This window comes from Chiloscyllium plagiosum, chromosome 41 (genome assembly GCF_004010195.1).
Source record: "Chiloscyllium plagiosum isolate BGI_BamShark_2017 chromosome 41, ASM401019v2, whole genome shotgun sequence".
NCBI classification, from domain to species: domain Eukaryota; kingdom Metazoa; phylum Chordata; class Chondrichthyes; order Orectolobiformes; family Hemiscylliidae; genus Chiloscyllium; species Chiloscyllium plagiosum.
This window is the reverse complement of record NC_057750.1, coordinates 10,421,309-10,438,218: the sequence shown is the minus strand read 5'-3', so window position 1 is coordinate 10,438,218 and position 16,910 is coordinate 10,421,309. Positions and strand designations below refer to the sequence as shown.

General features: G+C 44.3%; 1 protein-coding gene across 1 annotated transcript in view; it reads left to right on the top strand.

The window, feature by feature from the left end:
• Nucleotides 1–15,490, top strand: part of LOC122542705 (reticulon-2-like) — a 41,987-nt gene extending 26,497 nt beyond the window's left edge. The window contains exons 5-6 of the mRNA XM_043680684.1: nt 10,189–10,396; nt 15,301–15,490. Of these exons, the coding sequence (XP_043536619.1) occupies nt 10,189–10,396; nt 15,301–15,490 (398 nt within the window). The remainder of the gene's footprint in view (nt 1–10,188; nt 10,397–15,300) is intronic.
• Nucleotides 15,491–16,910: the final 1,420 nt, after the last annotated feature.

The window sequence follows — 16,910 nt, the reverse complement described above, 5'->3', positions numbered from 1 at the left end:
AAAAAGCATAAACAAGGCAGATGGGGAAGATGTAGAGAGAGGGGGAGACAAACAAACAGAGGAATGAGCCGGAGCGCTGAAGAAATTGACAAAGGCAAGAGAATATGAAACAAAGGGAGAAAGAGAGAGTACGGGACAAAGGGACAGGGATAGAAAGAGGAGAAAAGAAAGGGTGGGGATCATAGAGAGGAGGATAAAGAGGGGGAGCATATTTAAGCAGTAACTTAAATAGACAACAGAAAGGAAACAGGAGAAGAAATGATTCAGTAGTAGAGATGAGGCTGCCACAGCGCATTTGTGAGCCATAGGAGGGGAAATGGAGACAATGAGACAGAATGAGATTGGAAAGCAATTAAATAGGCACAGAGGTTGGGAGCGAGTCATTCACAGGGAGAGAAGGATCAGTCAGCAAATGTCTCCTGAGATCAATCGATTCAATTCATTGTCTGCCATCTGCTTCATATTTCAGGTTTAAAGGAAGTTAAATCAGTCTTTTTGCCTGTGTCCCAGGTGAACTAGACATGGGTCTGTCACTGCCTCACTCCTCAGCTGCCACCAATAATCAGCACAGCAGAAAACATGCCATCCAAGGGCGTCAAATAAGAATGTGCTGTGATACCTGTTGCTATGCGTATTTGGCACTAATCCACAGAGACTCTGAAAATCCTAATAGCATGTAGAGAATAGCATGGTCAAGGAGAGATGGTGAAAGAATTGGAAAGATGGTGACAGGGAGAAAAGAAGAGAGAAGAAGTGAAGATAGCAAGAAGCAGCTAGTGAGTGTGAATCAGGGAGGAGAGGAGAGCAGAAAGAGATGGAATTTGAGAAACGATGAGAGAAAGAAAGTGAAGGAGCGTTGTTCAAATTGAAAGTGCGGTACACTGGGAAAGAGGAAGAAAATCAAATTCAGTAAGAAATTTTAAAATTCTCAAAGGAATGGAGAGAGAAAGAAACGATATAGAGATGGAGGGAGAGGGAAGGTAAAATGAGAGAAGGAGAATATGAAAAAGAAAGACTTGCATTTCTATATCGCCTGTCATGACCTCCCGATGTGTCGAATTCTGTTACAGCCAAAGAAGAACAGCACTTTTTGAAGGGTGGTCACTGCCAATTTGCACAGAGCAGGTTCCCACAATCAGCAATGTAATGTGGAGCTAATAATCTGTTTTTGTGATGTTGTTCGATGGATAAGTAGTGGCTACGACATTTTAGAGGACTCCATTGCTCTTTATTAAATTGTACGACTGTCCAGCCAAACAGCAACCTGAAAGGTACCTTGCAGGTCGTCTTCATTTCTGGTCTCCTTGCTATAGGAAGAATATTGTGAAACTGGAAAGGGTTCAGTAAAGATTTACAAGGGTGTTGCCAGGTTTAGAGGGTTTGAGCTATAGGAAGAGGCTGAATAGACTGGGGCTGTTTTCCCTGAAGTAGCCTTATAGAAGTTTATAAAATCATGTGGGGCATGAATAGAGTGAATGTTCAACCGTGATCTCATTAAATGGCAGAACAGGGGAGTCCAAAACTCGAGGGCATAGGTTTAAGGTGAGAGGGAAAAGATTTAAGAGGGAACCAAGGGGCAACGTTTTCACCCAGAGGGTGGTACGTGTATGGAATGAGCTGCCAGAGGAAGTGATGGAGGCTGGTACAGTTACAACATTTAAAAGGCATCTGGATGGGTACATGAATAGGAAGGGTTCAGAGGGATATGGGCCAAATGCTGGCACATGGGACTAGATTAATATAGGATATCTGGTCGATTATGGACAAGATGGACTGAAGGATCTGTTTCCGTGCTGTACAGCTCTATGTCTCTATGACTCTAAACACATTGCACACACAGCAACTACATTCGCTAGCTCAGTCGTTAATTTTATATTTAAGATAGATAATTTTATTTTGTTAAGCGAAGGAATTAAGGCATATGAATTTATATTACAGATCAACCATGATCTCATTAAATAGCAGAACAGGCTTGAGGGGCTGAATGGCCTACTTTTGTTACTATGCTCCTATATTTCTACATTATTTGGTGCTGTCTTCTGTTAATCTTCGCCTGAGAAGAAAGACAGGGTTAATTTCTCATTCATTGGTCATAGACGTCCAATGCTGGCCAGGTCAGCATTTACTGTCCATCCTTAATTGTTAAGAGTTGGCCACAGGGTCTGGTGTCCTAAGTAGGCTAGACAGGGTAAGGACGGCATATTTCCTTCCCAAAAGACCATTGGTGTACTAGGGTTTTCACAACAACCGATAGCAGTCACGTGGTTGCCTTTAGGCTAACTTTGTACTCCAAATTTGTTATTAAATTCAAATTTCACCAACTGCACTTGTGAGATTTGAACCCACGCTCTTAAAATCTTGGGGTCTGGATTACCAGCCCTGTGACTTTGTGTCACCACCTCCTACCACTTTGGTGTGGGACTTGAACGCACAAAGTTGTGACCGTAAGGAGCTTGGGATTGATTAGCTTCGTTGGCTTATAGTACAGAGTAATGCTAACAGTACAGGTTCAATTTTTACACTAACTGAGGTCACCATGATGGTCCCACTTCCTCAGTCTTATCCCCTGTCTGAGGTGTGGTGATCCTCAGGTTAAACTCACTGCTAGTTGTGTGTGTCCCTCTCTAATGAGAGGATGGGACACTGTAGAGTTTTTGCTTTTACAATCAACTGAGCCAGGATAGGGGAGAACATGAAAGGTGGGTGAGAAAGAGGGTGACAGAAGATAATTATAGGGAGGAAATGGAGACAGAGAATGGGCAAAATAAGGAGAAAGGACAGAACCAATGTGGGAAGTAGAGAATTTCTCTCTCTCCACCCCCATTCTCCAGCTCTCAATCTCCTCTTGGTCTCTCCATCCATTTAAAAAACCACTTCATGACCTCCAACCCAAAATAATGGCGGGGGTTTGGGGTTAGAGGGAGTGAAGGAATATGAAAGATAAATTGAAAGAGAAAAAGTGAGATGAAATTAAGAAACATTTGTCCAGAAATTGCAATTTTCAATTAAACAATACCTTTTGGATAAACAAAGATAGAAGGTGCTGGATGAATTCTGCCAGTCTGGCAGCATCTGTGGAGTGAGAAACAGATCCACAGATGCTGCCAGACCTGCAGATTTTCTCCAGCATTTTCTTTTTGTTTCAGATTTCCAGCATCCACAGTATTTTGCCTTTCATTAACACTTTCAGGATAATGGTTTCCTGGTGACTTCTTCATGGCAATGTCTTGACCAATCAGAAATGGTTTGTCAACCAATCTGCACCCTGTTTCTCAAACAGTATAAATTGTTGTTCCCTTTGAAATTTGGCACTCTTGCAATTTTGTCCTGATAAAATGTCTCTTTTACAGTTGTTGCCCAGATAGAGAGAAATGGTAAAAGACAGAGAATTAAGGAGCAAGAAATACAGGGCTTTGGGTTGGAGGGAAAGAAACTTTTTTTAAAAAATGGATAGAGAGACCGAGAGGAGATTGAGAGCTGGGGAATGGGGTGGAGGGACAATGGTGAGAATGGTGGTGTTGACAAATCGAGAATGAGATGGAGGGAGAAGGAAGGAGGCAGAGAGATGGAAATGGGGAGAAAGAAAAGGAGGCAAATTGGAAAAGAAAGGAAGAGAAATAATTCAAAAGGGAGATTCAGCAAGAGTAGCAACCACAGGAACAGGAGAAGGTTCTGAATAAAAACAGATACTGAGGTGATATGTTAGTCGTTAACTGGCAGGAGTCTGTTAAACAGTGTGGGTGGCTGTGTCAGGGGTTATTATATGCTGCATGCCTATCAGCCCCACACTGACTCCCAGACTCTGGCAATGCTGAGATGTATCACAATAATTCCTATTTATTGTGGCCTCCTCGTCATTGTGGCTGCTGTAATTCTGCACCAAGGCTAAACTAGAATAAACCCAACAACAAATAGAGCAGTCCCTGCAACCATGGTAACTGCAGTGTGGTGGAGGTTGCACTGTCATATTGTAATTGTGGCCTGATCGAGAGACGTGTTTAAATGTAATATTTAATTTACTATTTCCCAGGGCAGTCTTTACTGATTTGTGTGATTGGAGTGAGTTACATGGACATTTCAAGCATTGACTTAGTGTCACTTCTGATGAAGAGTCACCGGACTCAAAACATGAACTCTGCTTTCTTCCCACAGATGCTGCCAGACCTGCTGAGTTTCTCCAGCAATTTCTGTTTTAGATTCAAATCGTTGTTGTCTGCAGTTTTTTTGTTTAATCTTGTAAATTGAGAAATATAAAATGTGACCAGCAGTAGCAGATAGTGAGAAATGTTGGTGTAGTGATAATCATCATAGAATCCCTACAATATGGAAGCAAGTCATTCGGCCAATTGAGTCCACACCGACCATCCCTCCCAGATCCACCCCCCTACCATATCCCCACAACCCTCCATTTCCAGTGGCTAATCCACCTAACCTGCACATCCCTGGAAACTATGGGCAATTCAGCATGGCCAGTTCACCCTAACCTGTACATCTTTGCATTGTGGGAGGAAACCTCCATAGACAGGTCGAATGTGCAAAGTCCACGCAAATAGTTGCCTGAGGCTGAAATTGAATCCTGGTCCCTGGTGCTGTGAGGCAGCAGAGCTAATCGAGGTATTAGAAACCCAGATGCTCAGGCTAATGTTCTGGGGATGTAACTTCACATCCCACCATGGCAGCTAATGCATTTTAAGTTCAATTTTAAAATCTGGAATTGACTGCAAGTGTTAGTGACCGTGCTACTTGTCATAATAAGTCACTAATGCCCTTTAGGGGAGGAAATCTGCTGTGCATACCTCATCTGGTCCTAGATATGAATCCAGCCACACACCCAACAACATTGTTAACTCTTAACTGCCCCTGTGAAATGGCCGAGCAAACTGCTCAGTTTGAGGGTAATTAAGGATGGGCAGAAAATGTTGGCCTTGCCAGTGATGGAAACCTGAATGAAGTGGATGTGGAGGAGATGTTTGCACTAGGAGGGTAGACTAGGACCAGAGGGCACAGCCTCAGAGTGAAGGGAAGACCTTTTAGAACTGAGGTGATGAGGAATTTTTACATCCAGAGGATGGTGAAACTGTGGAACTCATTGCCACAGAAGGCTGTGGAGGCCAGGTCATTGGGTGTCTTTAAGACAGAGATAGCTAGGTTCTTGATTAGTAATGGGATCAAAGGTTACAGGGAGAAGACAGGAGAATGGGGTTGAGAAACATATCAGCATGATGGAATGGCAGAACCGACCTGATGAGCCAAATGACCAAATCCTGCTCCGATATCTTATGATCTTATGACCGACATCCCATAAAGGAATGAATGTCATGTTTGACAGTTTCTTGACTATCAGTTTGTTCATTTTCTCTGCAGTGGAAGCAACGTAAATATGAACATCAGGTACACAGATACTGAACTGTTAGCATTGCTTTCTCTCACCAGCTTTTACAAGGGAACAGGGAGATGTTCTCCTGGCTGATTATTTTTAAATGTGTTGTTAAAACAGTGAGATACATTGGCAGGCGCCTTTGTACATTCTTTCCATCCATATGGCTGAAACCTCAATGCCAAAGTGAAATAAAGCCATTGGGCGAGGCAATGCCTCCAGGAGAGGGAGCCTCCAGTGAGTCCTCCTGCCTACATCTGACTTATTATTTCTTCCTTGGATTTGGCATTGCTGGGATGTCTGTATCCCTCATTGTCCATGAACAGGATAGTTTCTTGTGATACCTGCTGAGTCAACAAGATTGTGGATCTGAAGTCATAAGTAGGCCACTTTGTTCCCTTAAAGGGCATTAATGAATCAGATAGAGCCTTTACAACAATTGATTTTGGTTTCATGGTGTCCATCCCTGAGACTGGCTCAATTATGGATTTATTAATTGAATTTTAATTCCATCAGCTGACATTCTTGACATATATTTCCCAGAAGGAAATATATGTCAAGGATTATAAGACAGGGTTCTTAGGCAGATAAGACAGGGTCAAACCAGTATGTGTCATTTGTAAGTTTTACTCCTGTTTCCTTCTGGATCTCATGGGCATTACCAAACACCACCATTTCTCTGAATTAACGCATCAATGGGTGGGTTTGACATCAGAAATATAAGCAATTTATCTTAGACAGGAATGTAGGGGTCGCAATGAGATCAGCCACGATTATATCGAATGCTTCCTCTTAATTTATGTGTTCGTGTATATGTCCTTATGTTGAATCCAGCGTTCCCTACAATCTGTTCAGCTGCATGTTCATGTAGACACACCAAAGTTATGCCAATGCCGATTGAAATGCCAATGCATTGACGTTCAGTTTTGGTGGTCACTGCTGCACACAGACCTTGCAGTTCCCCACGCCAGTAAACTAGACAGAGTGTTGGTTCAATCCTACCTCTTTGTCCGAGCTTTTGGTCACCTGTCCTAATATCACCTTCTAAACCTGTGACCTTTACCTCATAGAAGGCCGAGGGCAGCAGATATATGGGAAGAGCTCTCCCTGCAAATTCCCCTTCAAGCCACACCCCATCCTGACCGAGAAATATGTCACCATTCCTTCAACGCCAATGAGTCAAAATCTTGGAACCCCGCCTCCCTAGAGGCACTGGGGAGGTGTGTGGGGTTCCCTAGACCAAATGGATGCAGTTTATTTTAAGAAGGCAGCTCACTAGAGATGCCCATATCTCATGAATTTTTTTTTAAAAATAAATTTGGCTCTGTGTCAGTTTTTGTTTGAAAGTAGGGCTTGCGAAGCACCTTGGGATGTTTCATTAGATGCTATATAAAAATACGTTGTTGTTGTTGGCTGTCATATAAGGCTGCTGAAGCATTGGGGTGAGCCTCAGACCATCGAGAGTTAATCAGTGCCGTGGTGTGTGCTGGGGATCAGACAGACCGAGCACAGATTGCCAGTGGCTGGACCCAGCAGACGGAGCTACACTGTCTCTCTACAGCTTCTCCTGACAACTGGGGGATAAAAGTGAGAGAGAGGAACTCAAGAATGGGTTGGAAAGGTTAGACTGTGCTTTGTCCTCTCGGTTAAATAGAAATGTCTCGAAGAGTGGTGAGCCCGTGGAATTCTTGGCCACAGAAAGCATTTGAGGCTAAAGCATTGAAAGAGGAGTTAGATACAGGTCTTAGGGCTAAAGGGATCAAAAGGTATGGGGGGGGAAGCAGATACGGGAGACTCAGCGGAATGATCAGGCATGATCATATTGAATAGTGCAGCTGCCTTTAAGGGCCAAATGATTTCTTCTCTGATCCTATTTTCTATGTTAAGCTGCAGAGTGATGGCGAGAAGGAATATCTGGCTCTGTGGCAGGTTTGTGGGGCAATGGGGAAGCTATGGCGGGGAGGGGTGATGAGGAGTTTGCTGTTAACGGCTGCTAAATGTCTTTATAAAGTGCAAGAGGTCAGTGCCAGCACCTGCCCAGAATTGGCCCAACCTCTGACGGGCACCACAGGAGAATTAAAAGTGACTCATTTTATTTGATAGAGCGTATCTCAATGTTAATAAGTTCAGAAATATCTACTAATAATGTTGAATTTGTTCTTCCCTTTCTCTCTCCATGCCTGAGGGCCTTACAAAAACCTTTCTTTTTTTTCCCCCCCTCTTTGCAATTTGATCTGATCAGCTGTCACAGATGGTGTGGAGATCCTCCAGCTGCTCTGTCCTGTCCCCTTGAGTGCTCAGGCTAATCATAGCACCGGGAATGCTCATATTGCCAAAGACTGTCCTCTGGGAGTGGCACATATTGGGATTTCATGGTATAGAAACACAGACGCTGAAAGCGCTGGGGACTGGCTGCGGAACTGCGAGCCTGACTAGAATTGCCCTATGCCTCTCTTTCCTTTCAGTTATATTTCCTCATACCATTGCATAAGAAATTGAACTGCTGAGAATTATTACTGGGTGCCGAACATGTTCCAAACACAATATTTTGACTTTCCACGGAAGGTAGAAGAGGTGATGGTCTAGTGGTATTATCGCTAGACTACTAATCTAGAAATGCAGGTGATATTCTGGGAATATCATGGCAGACAGTGGAATTTGAACAAGGGAAGGTGATGGCCTAATGGTATCCTCCCTGGACTGATATTCCAGAGACCAGATAATGTTCTGGGCAGCTGGGTTCAAATCTCCCCATTGCAGATGGTGGAAGTCTAATGATGACCATGAATCCATTGTCAATTGTCCGAGGGGGAAAAACCCATCTGGTTCACTAATGCCCTTTAGGGAAGGAAACTGCATGTCTGGCCTACATGTGACTCCAGACCCACCGCGATGGGGTTGACTCTTAACTGCCCTCTCGGCAATAAATGGTGTGTAGCCAGCGATGTCCTCACTCTGTAAATAAAGGAATTCAATGTTAGAAATAATGTGGAATTAAGAGTCTAATGGTGACCGTGAAACTATTGTTGATTGTTGGGAAAAATCATCTGATTCACTAATGTTCCTTTATGGAAGGAAATCTGCCATCTTTACCTGGTCTGGCCTAAATATGACTCAGGGACCCACAGCAACGCAGTTGATCCTTAACAATTAAGGATAGACACCTTTGTTGTCTGCTTTAATTGACTGGTGTACAAGCGCACCTTGATCCTCTTGTATGTCACAATACAGAGGAACCTCGATTATCCGAAGGACACAGGCGGGTAGTATTTTGTTCAGTTAATCAAATGCCAGATAACATTGTTAGCCAAGAGTCGGGACCTTGCAATCTTGTTTAGATAATCCGAAAATCGGTTAATCGAATAATCTGTGTATAACTATTTAAACAATACTCTTCATTTCTTCATTTTTCACACTAGAATGTACTTTTCAAAGGAAAACCGTTTCCTGCCTGCAATTATTTGAGTGATCCCCTCCATCAGGAGGTTTTGTCACCATGTCTTTGAGAAACGAATCCCATCAGAAATTGGGTGGAGAATGAGGCCTGTGTTTTTATCAGCTCCCAATTGTGAGACCACTGTCACCCAGGAGAACAAAAGCAGGCCCATTAATAGCATTTGAGTCTGCAACCCCAATATCCTCAGCTCTGGATTACAAATCCAGGGACATTCACACTAAGCCACCATTACCCCTTGAGAGGTTTCTGTTTTGTGCTATTACTTAATGCAGTGCCATAGAGTCTTCGAGCATAGAAACAGATCCAACTCGTCCATGTTCACCAGGTCCCCCAGACTAAACTAGTCCATACTAATGGACCACATCTGAATGGAGGTTTAACTGTGAAGGCCTCATGATAATCTTGCCAAAGTTTGCTGTCCTGGTCAGACTTCCAAATCACCACACAAATGTTTGTTATGGCTCAGGAGGCCATTCAGCCTATCATGCCTGCAATGGTCCTGTGACCTAGTGCCACTCTGTCCCTTTCCCCCATATCCCTGCACATCATTTCTAACCAAGTAACTATCCAAAAGCCTCTTGAAAGCCCTCAGTTGAACTTGCCTTTACCACATTTCCAGGCAATGCATTTCAGACCCTAAGTACTTGCTGGTTGGGCAAGACTTTTCCCCACATCACCCTTGTTACATTTGCAGATCACTTTAAACCTATGCCCTCTTGTTCTTGTTCCTTTTAAGAGCAGGGTCAGCTTCTCTTTATCTATTCTGTCTAGCCCGCTCATGATTTTGAAAATCTCAATCAAGGGGCGGCACAGTGTCTCAGTGGTTAGCACTGCTGCCTCACAGCACCAGGGTCCCAGGTTCGATCCCAGACTCGGGCAACTGTCTGTGTGGAGTTTGCATATTCTCCCCGTGTCTGCGTGGGTTTCCTCCGGGTGCTCCGGTTTCCTCCCACAGTCCAAAGATGTGCAGGTTAGGTGAATTGGCCATGCTAAATTGCCCGTAGTGTTAGGTGAAGGGGTAAATGTAGGGGAATGGGTCTGGGTGGGTGGCTCTTCGGAGGATCGGTGTGGACTTGTTGGGCTGAAGGGCCTGTTTCCACACTGTAGGGAATCTAATCTAAAAAATCTCCTCTCAGTCTCTCCTCTAGAAGAGTGTCATCAGACTCTGATTCATTAATCCAATATGGCATGACAACTCTGCCAGACCTACCCTGTACAAGGCTTAATTTGGACATTAACTCAGGCACAATTTGACCATTTTCAGAAAAGCCTTTGAGTGACTGCATTGATAAAGCACCGGTTTGGTGAATTTCCCCCTCAAGCCCTTACTGTTTCTCTCTTTTTTTTCCCACAGTGACTGACCTTCTGTACTGGGAGGATGTCAAGAAGACTGGTACCGTGTTTGGTGCCATTATCCTCATCCTGTTCTCCCTCACCCAGTTCAGCGGTATCAGCGTGCTGGCATACCTGACACTGTCTGTCCTCTCTGTCACCATCAGCCTCCGCCTTTACACATCTGCTCTTCATCTGATCTACAAAACCCAGGAGGTCCACCCGTTCCAGTAAGTACCAAACGACACCCACAGTTTTTGATGTTGCAAGGTCTCGCATTTGCTGTCCATTCCTAACTGCCCCTTAAGAAGGGGGTGAGCTGCCTTCTTGAGCTGCTGCAGTCCATATGCTGTAGGTAGACCCTCAACACTGTTAGGGAGTGACTTCCAGGATTTTGACCCAGCGACAAGTCAGGATGGTGAGTGGCTTGAAGGGGAATTTGCAGGGAGTGGTGTTCCCATATATCTGGGCGGTAAAGGTCAGAAGGTGCTGTTGAAGGACAGATAGCAACAGAAGGCCATTCAGCCCCTTGAACCTGTCCATCACAGTTATTTGGAGCTGTTCTCTATTTAAGAACATAAGAGCTTGTGAGATAAAAACAGTTGAAGACCATTCAGCCCATCAAGCCTTCCTGCCATTCCACAAGATCATGCTGATTTGCTCCAGATCTCAAACTGCCTGATGTTTCAAAAATCTATATGCTTCCTCTTTAAGTACTGTCAGTGATCCAGCCTCTGGAACTCTCTGGTATGAATTGATTAGACCGAAGGGTCTGTTTCCGTGCTGTATGGCTCTATGAAAGGCTGATCTGACAGAGGCATTCAAGATGATTAACAGTTTTAAAAAGATAGTTTGAGAAACTATTTCTTCTGGTGCTGGGGATCAAAGGGATATAAACTTTAAACTAGGCACAGGGTGAGCCTAGAGAACTCCAAACATTCACTACCCTCTGGCAGAAGGAAATTCCTTGCATCTCAGTTTAAATGAGCAATCCTTTCTCCTGCAATTATAACTGAAAATGTGTTGCTGGAAAAGTGCAGCAGGTCAAGCAGCATCCAAGGAACAGGAGAATCGACGTTTCGGGCATAAGCCCTTCTTCAGTCTGATCTCCAGCATCTGCAGCCCTCACTTTCTCCTGCAATTATAACCCTGGTTTTAGATTCGCCACCAGTGGATACATATTCTCAACATCTACTTTGTTGAGTCCCCTCAAAATCTTGTATGTCTCCAATAAGATCACTCCTCCTCATATTTTTAAGCTGTGATGAATAAAGGCCTAACCTGTTTAGCCATTGTTGATAAGTCAACACCCAGTGAATTTTAAACTGCATCCAATACCAGTATATTCTCTTTTTAAATACGGGGATTAAAACCTCACACAGAACTCCAGGGGACAGTGATTCATGTAAAGGACTGCTTGCTGCAGAGTTGTCGGCCGAGTGGCATTATCGCTGGATTGTTAACCCAGATAACATCCTGGGGATCTGGGTTCAAATCCCACCATGACTGATGGTTTCAAATTTGGCTAACGTCTGGAATTAAGAGTCTAATGATGACTATGAATTCATTGCTGATTGTTGGAAAAACCCATTTGATACACTAATATCCTTTAGGGACGGAAACTGCCATCCTTACCTGGTCTGGCCAATGTGGTTGACTCTTAACTGCTCCCCCCATGGGCAATTAGGGATGGGCAATAAATGCTGACCTAACCAGCACCACCCTAATCCTGTGAATGAATAAAAAAACCTCACCCTGTGGCTAGTTTAAGGTTTATACCCCTTTGATCCCCAGCGCCAGAAGAAATAGTTTCTCAAACTATCTTTTTAAAACTGTTAATCATCTTGAATGCCTCTGTCAGATCAAAGTTAAAAATCACACAACACCAGGTTATAGTCCAACAGGTTTAATTGGAAGCACACTAGCTTTCGGAGTGACACTCCTTCATCAGGTGAAAGATCAGCCTTTCAGAGAGCCATACAGCACGGAAACAGGCCCTTCGGTCCAATCAGTTCATACCAAACATAATCCCAAACTAAACCAGTCCCAGTACCTGCTTCTCTCCCATATCTTTACTATTGATGTACTTTTTCGAATATGTTTTAAACACTGTAATTGTACCTGCTTCCACCACTTCCTCAGGAAGTTCATTGCACATGCAAACCACCCTCTGTATAAACAAATTGCCCCTCATGTCTTTTTAATCTCTCTCCTCTCACCTGAAAATGTGCCCCCTGGTCTTGAAGCCCCCCCCCCCCCCCCACCATGGTATGTAAAAGACAATCATTCTCAATACTCCAGCAGAATAATGCCTAATCTGTGCAAACAAATCTCGTAATTCATTCCCTTTAGTCCCAGTATCATTCCACCTATTACTTTGAGTGACAGACTCCACAAAAATTAATTAGCCCTCCAACGCTTGATAATCTTATCAGTGAGCTTTTAATATTTGTTCAAGTGTTTTGCTTGCTTTATACAATGTTAATTTTGAATTTTTGAACCGGACTGTGTCGGAGGGGGCTGTGATCTTCTTGGATACAAAGTATTTTTGCACCTTTTCTTTCGCTGGCCTTGCGTTCTTGGCTTCCATTTTGTTCCACACACACTGGGTGTCTCTAGTCCTTTTACTCGAAAGGCTGTTTTCCAAGTTCAGGCCACAGCATCTGGTGGCTATTTGACCCTGGAAGCAGCACAGCCCAGTACAGCAAATGTAGCACCGACTGGTATCGGTGGTGGAATCTACATGTCTTTCAAAGTCAGTACTGCACACATGCCTGGTCACTATGAAACAGAGCAGATGACATAATCTTTCTCAATATCCCACCGTAGTAGTAGATACCTTTTTTATTCACTCGTGGGATGGGGTGTCACTAGCTGGGCCCAGTATTTATTGCCCATCCCTAGTTGCCCCTTGAGAAGGTGTTGGTGTGCTGTTAGATGGCTGCAGTCCACGTGCTGTAGGGGGACTCATTATGCCAGAATAGTTTCTCTCAAAACCATCATTTCCCACTTTCCCTCCAACCCATTGCCCCATACTCACCATTAAATCCCTCCCTTCTCTCTTCTTATTCTCTACTTTCATTTTGCTCTTCCTTTGTTCACTTCTCCACAATTCACCTCATTTGATAGATTCATAGAATCAGATGGCAGCACTCATCCATGGCGACCAGATATCCTAAATTAATCTGGTCCCATTTGCCAGCACTTGGCCCAGATCCCTCCAAACCCTTCCGATTCAGATCCCCATCCAAATGCCTTTTAAATGTTGTAATTGTCCCAGCCTCCACCACTTCCTCTGACAGCTTAATTCATACACGCACCACTCTCTGTGCGAAAAAGTTGCCCCGTAGGTCTCTTTTATATCTTCTCCCTCTCACCCTAAACCTACGCCCTCCACTTCTGGACTCCCCCAGCCCAGGGAAAAGATCTTCTCTGTTTATCTTATCTGTGCTGCTCATGATTTTAGATTTATAGAATCAGATGGCAGCACTCATCCATGGCGATCAGATATCCTAAATTAATCCAGTCCCATTTGCCAGCATTTGGCCCATATCCCTCCAAACCCATCCTATTCATGTCCCCATCCAGATGCCTTTTAAATATTGTTATTGTACCAGCCTGCACCACTTCCTCTGGCAGCTCATTCCATACACGCACCACCCTCTGCGTGAGTAAGTTACCTCTCAGGTCCTTTTTAAATTTTTTCTCCCCTTGTCAGCTGTCCGGATGAATCTCCATTGAATGCTTCCGGCCCGGTGTTCCAATGGTCTGGCCTGGTGTTCTCATTGAGATAGTGTTGGGCTTGTCCCTGTGGTGTTTTCTTCAGCTGACGCTTCCTGCTCAGCGTTCCGAAGGCCCGGCGTGGCATCTGTGTCCAAGAGTGGTGGTTTTGACAGCAATTTCTCTCGGCAGTTTCAACCGGGCCGGTTTTCCAGCTTCCCGGCATTTCAGTTTGGTCCCAACTGTGTGTACCGTCTCTTGATCAGCTTCGTCTGAGACCAGGAGCCGTTAAATGGACTTTGATGAACTTTTATCTTAATTCACTTTATTGTTACTTATGAAATTACTTACGACTTCTGTCATTAATAGAGGCGCCATGGTTGGGCAACTTATAACACAACTCATTGCATTTTTCTTGTAAAAGTAAACATGACAATAAATTCTATATCTAAACCTATGCTCTCTAGTTTTATACTCCCTTACCTGGGGAAATAGTCCTTAGCTATTCACTCTATCCATGCCCCTAATAATTTTATAAACCCCTATAAGGCAGGGAAATAGCCCCAGCCTATTCAGCCTCACCCAATAGCTCAAACCCGGGCCTGGCAACATTCTTGTTAATTTTTTTGCATCCTCTCAAGTTTAACAACATCCTACCTCCACAAGGGAGGCCAGTATTCTAAACGTGGCCTAATCAATGTCCTATACAGCTGCAACATGACATCCCAGCTCCTATATTCAATGCGCTGACCAATGAAGGCAAGTGTGCCAAATGCCTTCGTAACCACCCTGTCTACCTGCGATTCCACTCTCAAAGAACTGTGCTCCTGAACCCCTAGGTCTCTTTGTTCAATAACACTCCCCAGGACTCTACCATTAACTGTATCTCCCATCACAACATATCTCCCCACTTTTCCTCTCTGTTCTCTCTGTCTCTCCCTCTATCCTCACTTATTCTGTCTATCCTCACTATCCGATAGAAAGTGAGGATTGCAGGTGCTGGAGATCCGCGTCGAGAGAGTGGTGCTGGAAAAGCACAGCAGGTTAGGCAGCTGCCGAGGAGCTGGAGAATCGATGTTTCTGGCATAAGCCATTCCTGATGAAGGGCTTATGCCCGAAACATCGATTCTACTGCTCCTCAGATGCTGCCTGGCCTGCTGTGCTTTTCCAGCACCACACTCTTTCCCCATTCTCCCTCTATCTATCCTGTCTCTCTTGCTCTCCTCCCGATTCCTCTCTCCATCCTTGTTTACTTTCTCCTTCTCCCTTTCCTGTCCCTCTCTCCAATTTCTGTCTCATTCCCCTTGACTGCCTCACCCCTCTACTCCCACTTCCTGCTCTCCTTCTCCTCACTTCCACTCTCTGTCCAAGTCTCACTCTCTTCCCTCACTCACTTCTCTCTTTCCGTTAACAGGGTCTATCTTGATTTGGACATTACTCTGTCCCAGGAACAGTTGCGGAAATACTTGGAAGTGACGGTGCTTTATGTGACCAGTGCCATTTCACACCTTCGCCGGTTGTTTCTGGTTGGAGACCTGCTGGACTCACTGAAGGTGAAGTTCGGGGGTTGGGGGGCAAAGGTCAGCAAGGGGTGGAAAGGGTAAAATCACACTGTGGGGTGCGGCTGAGTGAAACATTGAACAAAAAAACTGCTGATAAATGGTCAATGAAGTTGAGTTTCATTAAGCTGATTTAGATAAAGAGTTACATTACCAATATGTTCAATAAAGAGTCATATTGGAATGTTTGTAATCTGGAACCCAGTTGATGTTTTCAGCATAATGTCACAAAAATAAGAAATAATTTAAAATCAGCTTCTTCTGGGTGATCACTGTTCAATTTGAACTTTTAAAAAAAAACTATTTATCAGTGAGTAACAGTGAGATATAGCCCTGGTAAGGGACAGGTCACTCACGCATAAAATGAGATACAGGTCTGTTGCTGTCTAATGGTGTGGTATAGCTCTGAATCAGACAGGTCTGTCACTGTGTAACACTGGAGCACAGTATTGGTGGGACTGTCACTGCATAACTGTAGGGTTACAGCACTGAAGGGGACAAACTGTCATTATAGGTGACAACGGAACAGTATTGGCAGGCAAGCCTCCACTGTATAATATTGGGGTACAGTACTCTTGTGGACAAGTCTGCCACTGCATAACACCAGGGTACAGTATTGGTGTAGACAGGTCTGTCTCTTTTTAACACTGCAGTACAATACTGTGGGATAGGTATGGCCCTGTCTAATACTGGGGTACAATACTAGTGGGGACAGGTGTGTCACTGTATAACACTGGGGTACAATGAAGGTGGGACAGTTCTGTCACTGTCTAATACTGGGATACAGTACTGGTGTGGACTGGTCTGTCACTGTATAACACTGGGGTAGCGTACTGGTGTGGACTGGTCTGTTATTATTTAAAAACTGAAAGAAATGTGAATGCTGTAAATCGGAAACAACAAGAGAAGTTGTTGGAGAAGCTCAGCAAATCTGGAAACGTTTTTGAAGAGAGATCAAAGTGAACATGTGGGGTCCATTGACCCTCCCTCAGAACTCTGTTGTTCTATAACACTGGGGTACAGTACTGGTGGGGAGAGGTCTGTCTCTGTATAACACTGGGGTATAGTACTGATGGGGACAGGTCTGTCTCTGTATAACACTGGGATACAGGGCTGGTAGTGTCAGGTCTGTCACTGTATAACACTGGGTACAGTACTGGTGGGGACAGGTCTGTCTCTGTGTAACACTGGGGTACAGTACTGGTGGGGACAGGTCTGTCTCTGTATAACATTGGGGTACAGTACTGGAGGGGACAGGTTTGTCTCTGTATAACACTAGGGTACAGTACTGGTGAGGACAGGTCTGTCACTGTATAACACTGGGGCACAGTACTGAAGGGGACAGGTCTGTCGTTGTATAAGACTGGGGTACAGTACTGGTGGGGACAGGTCTGTCTCTGTTTAACACCGGGGTACAGTACAAGTGGTTACAGGTCTGTCACTGTATAACACTGGAATACAGTAC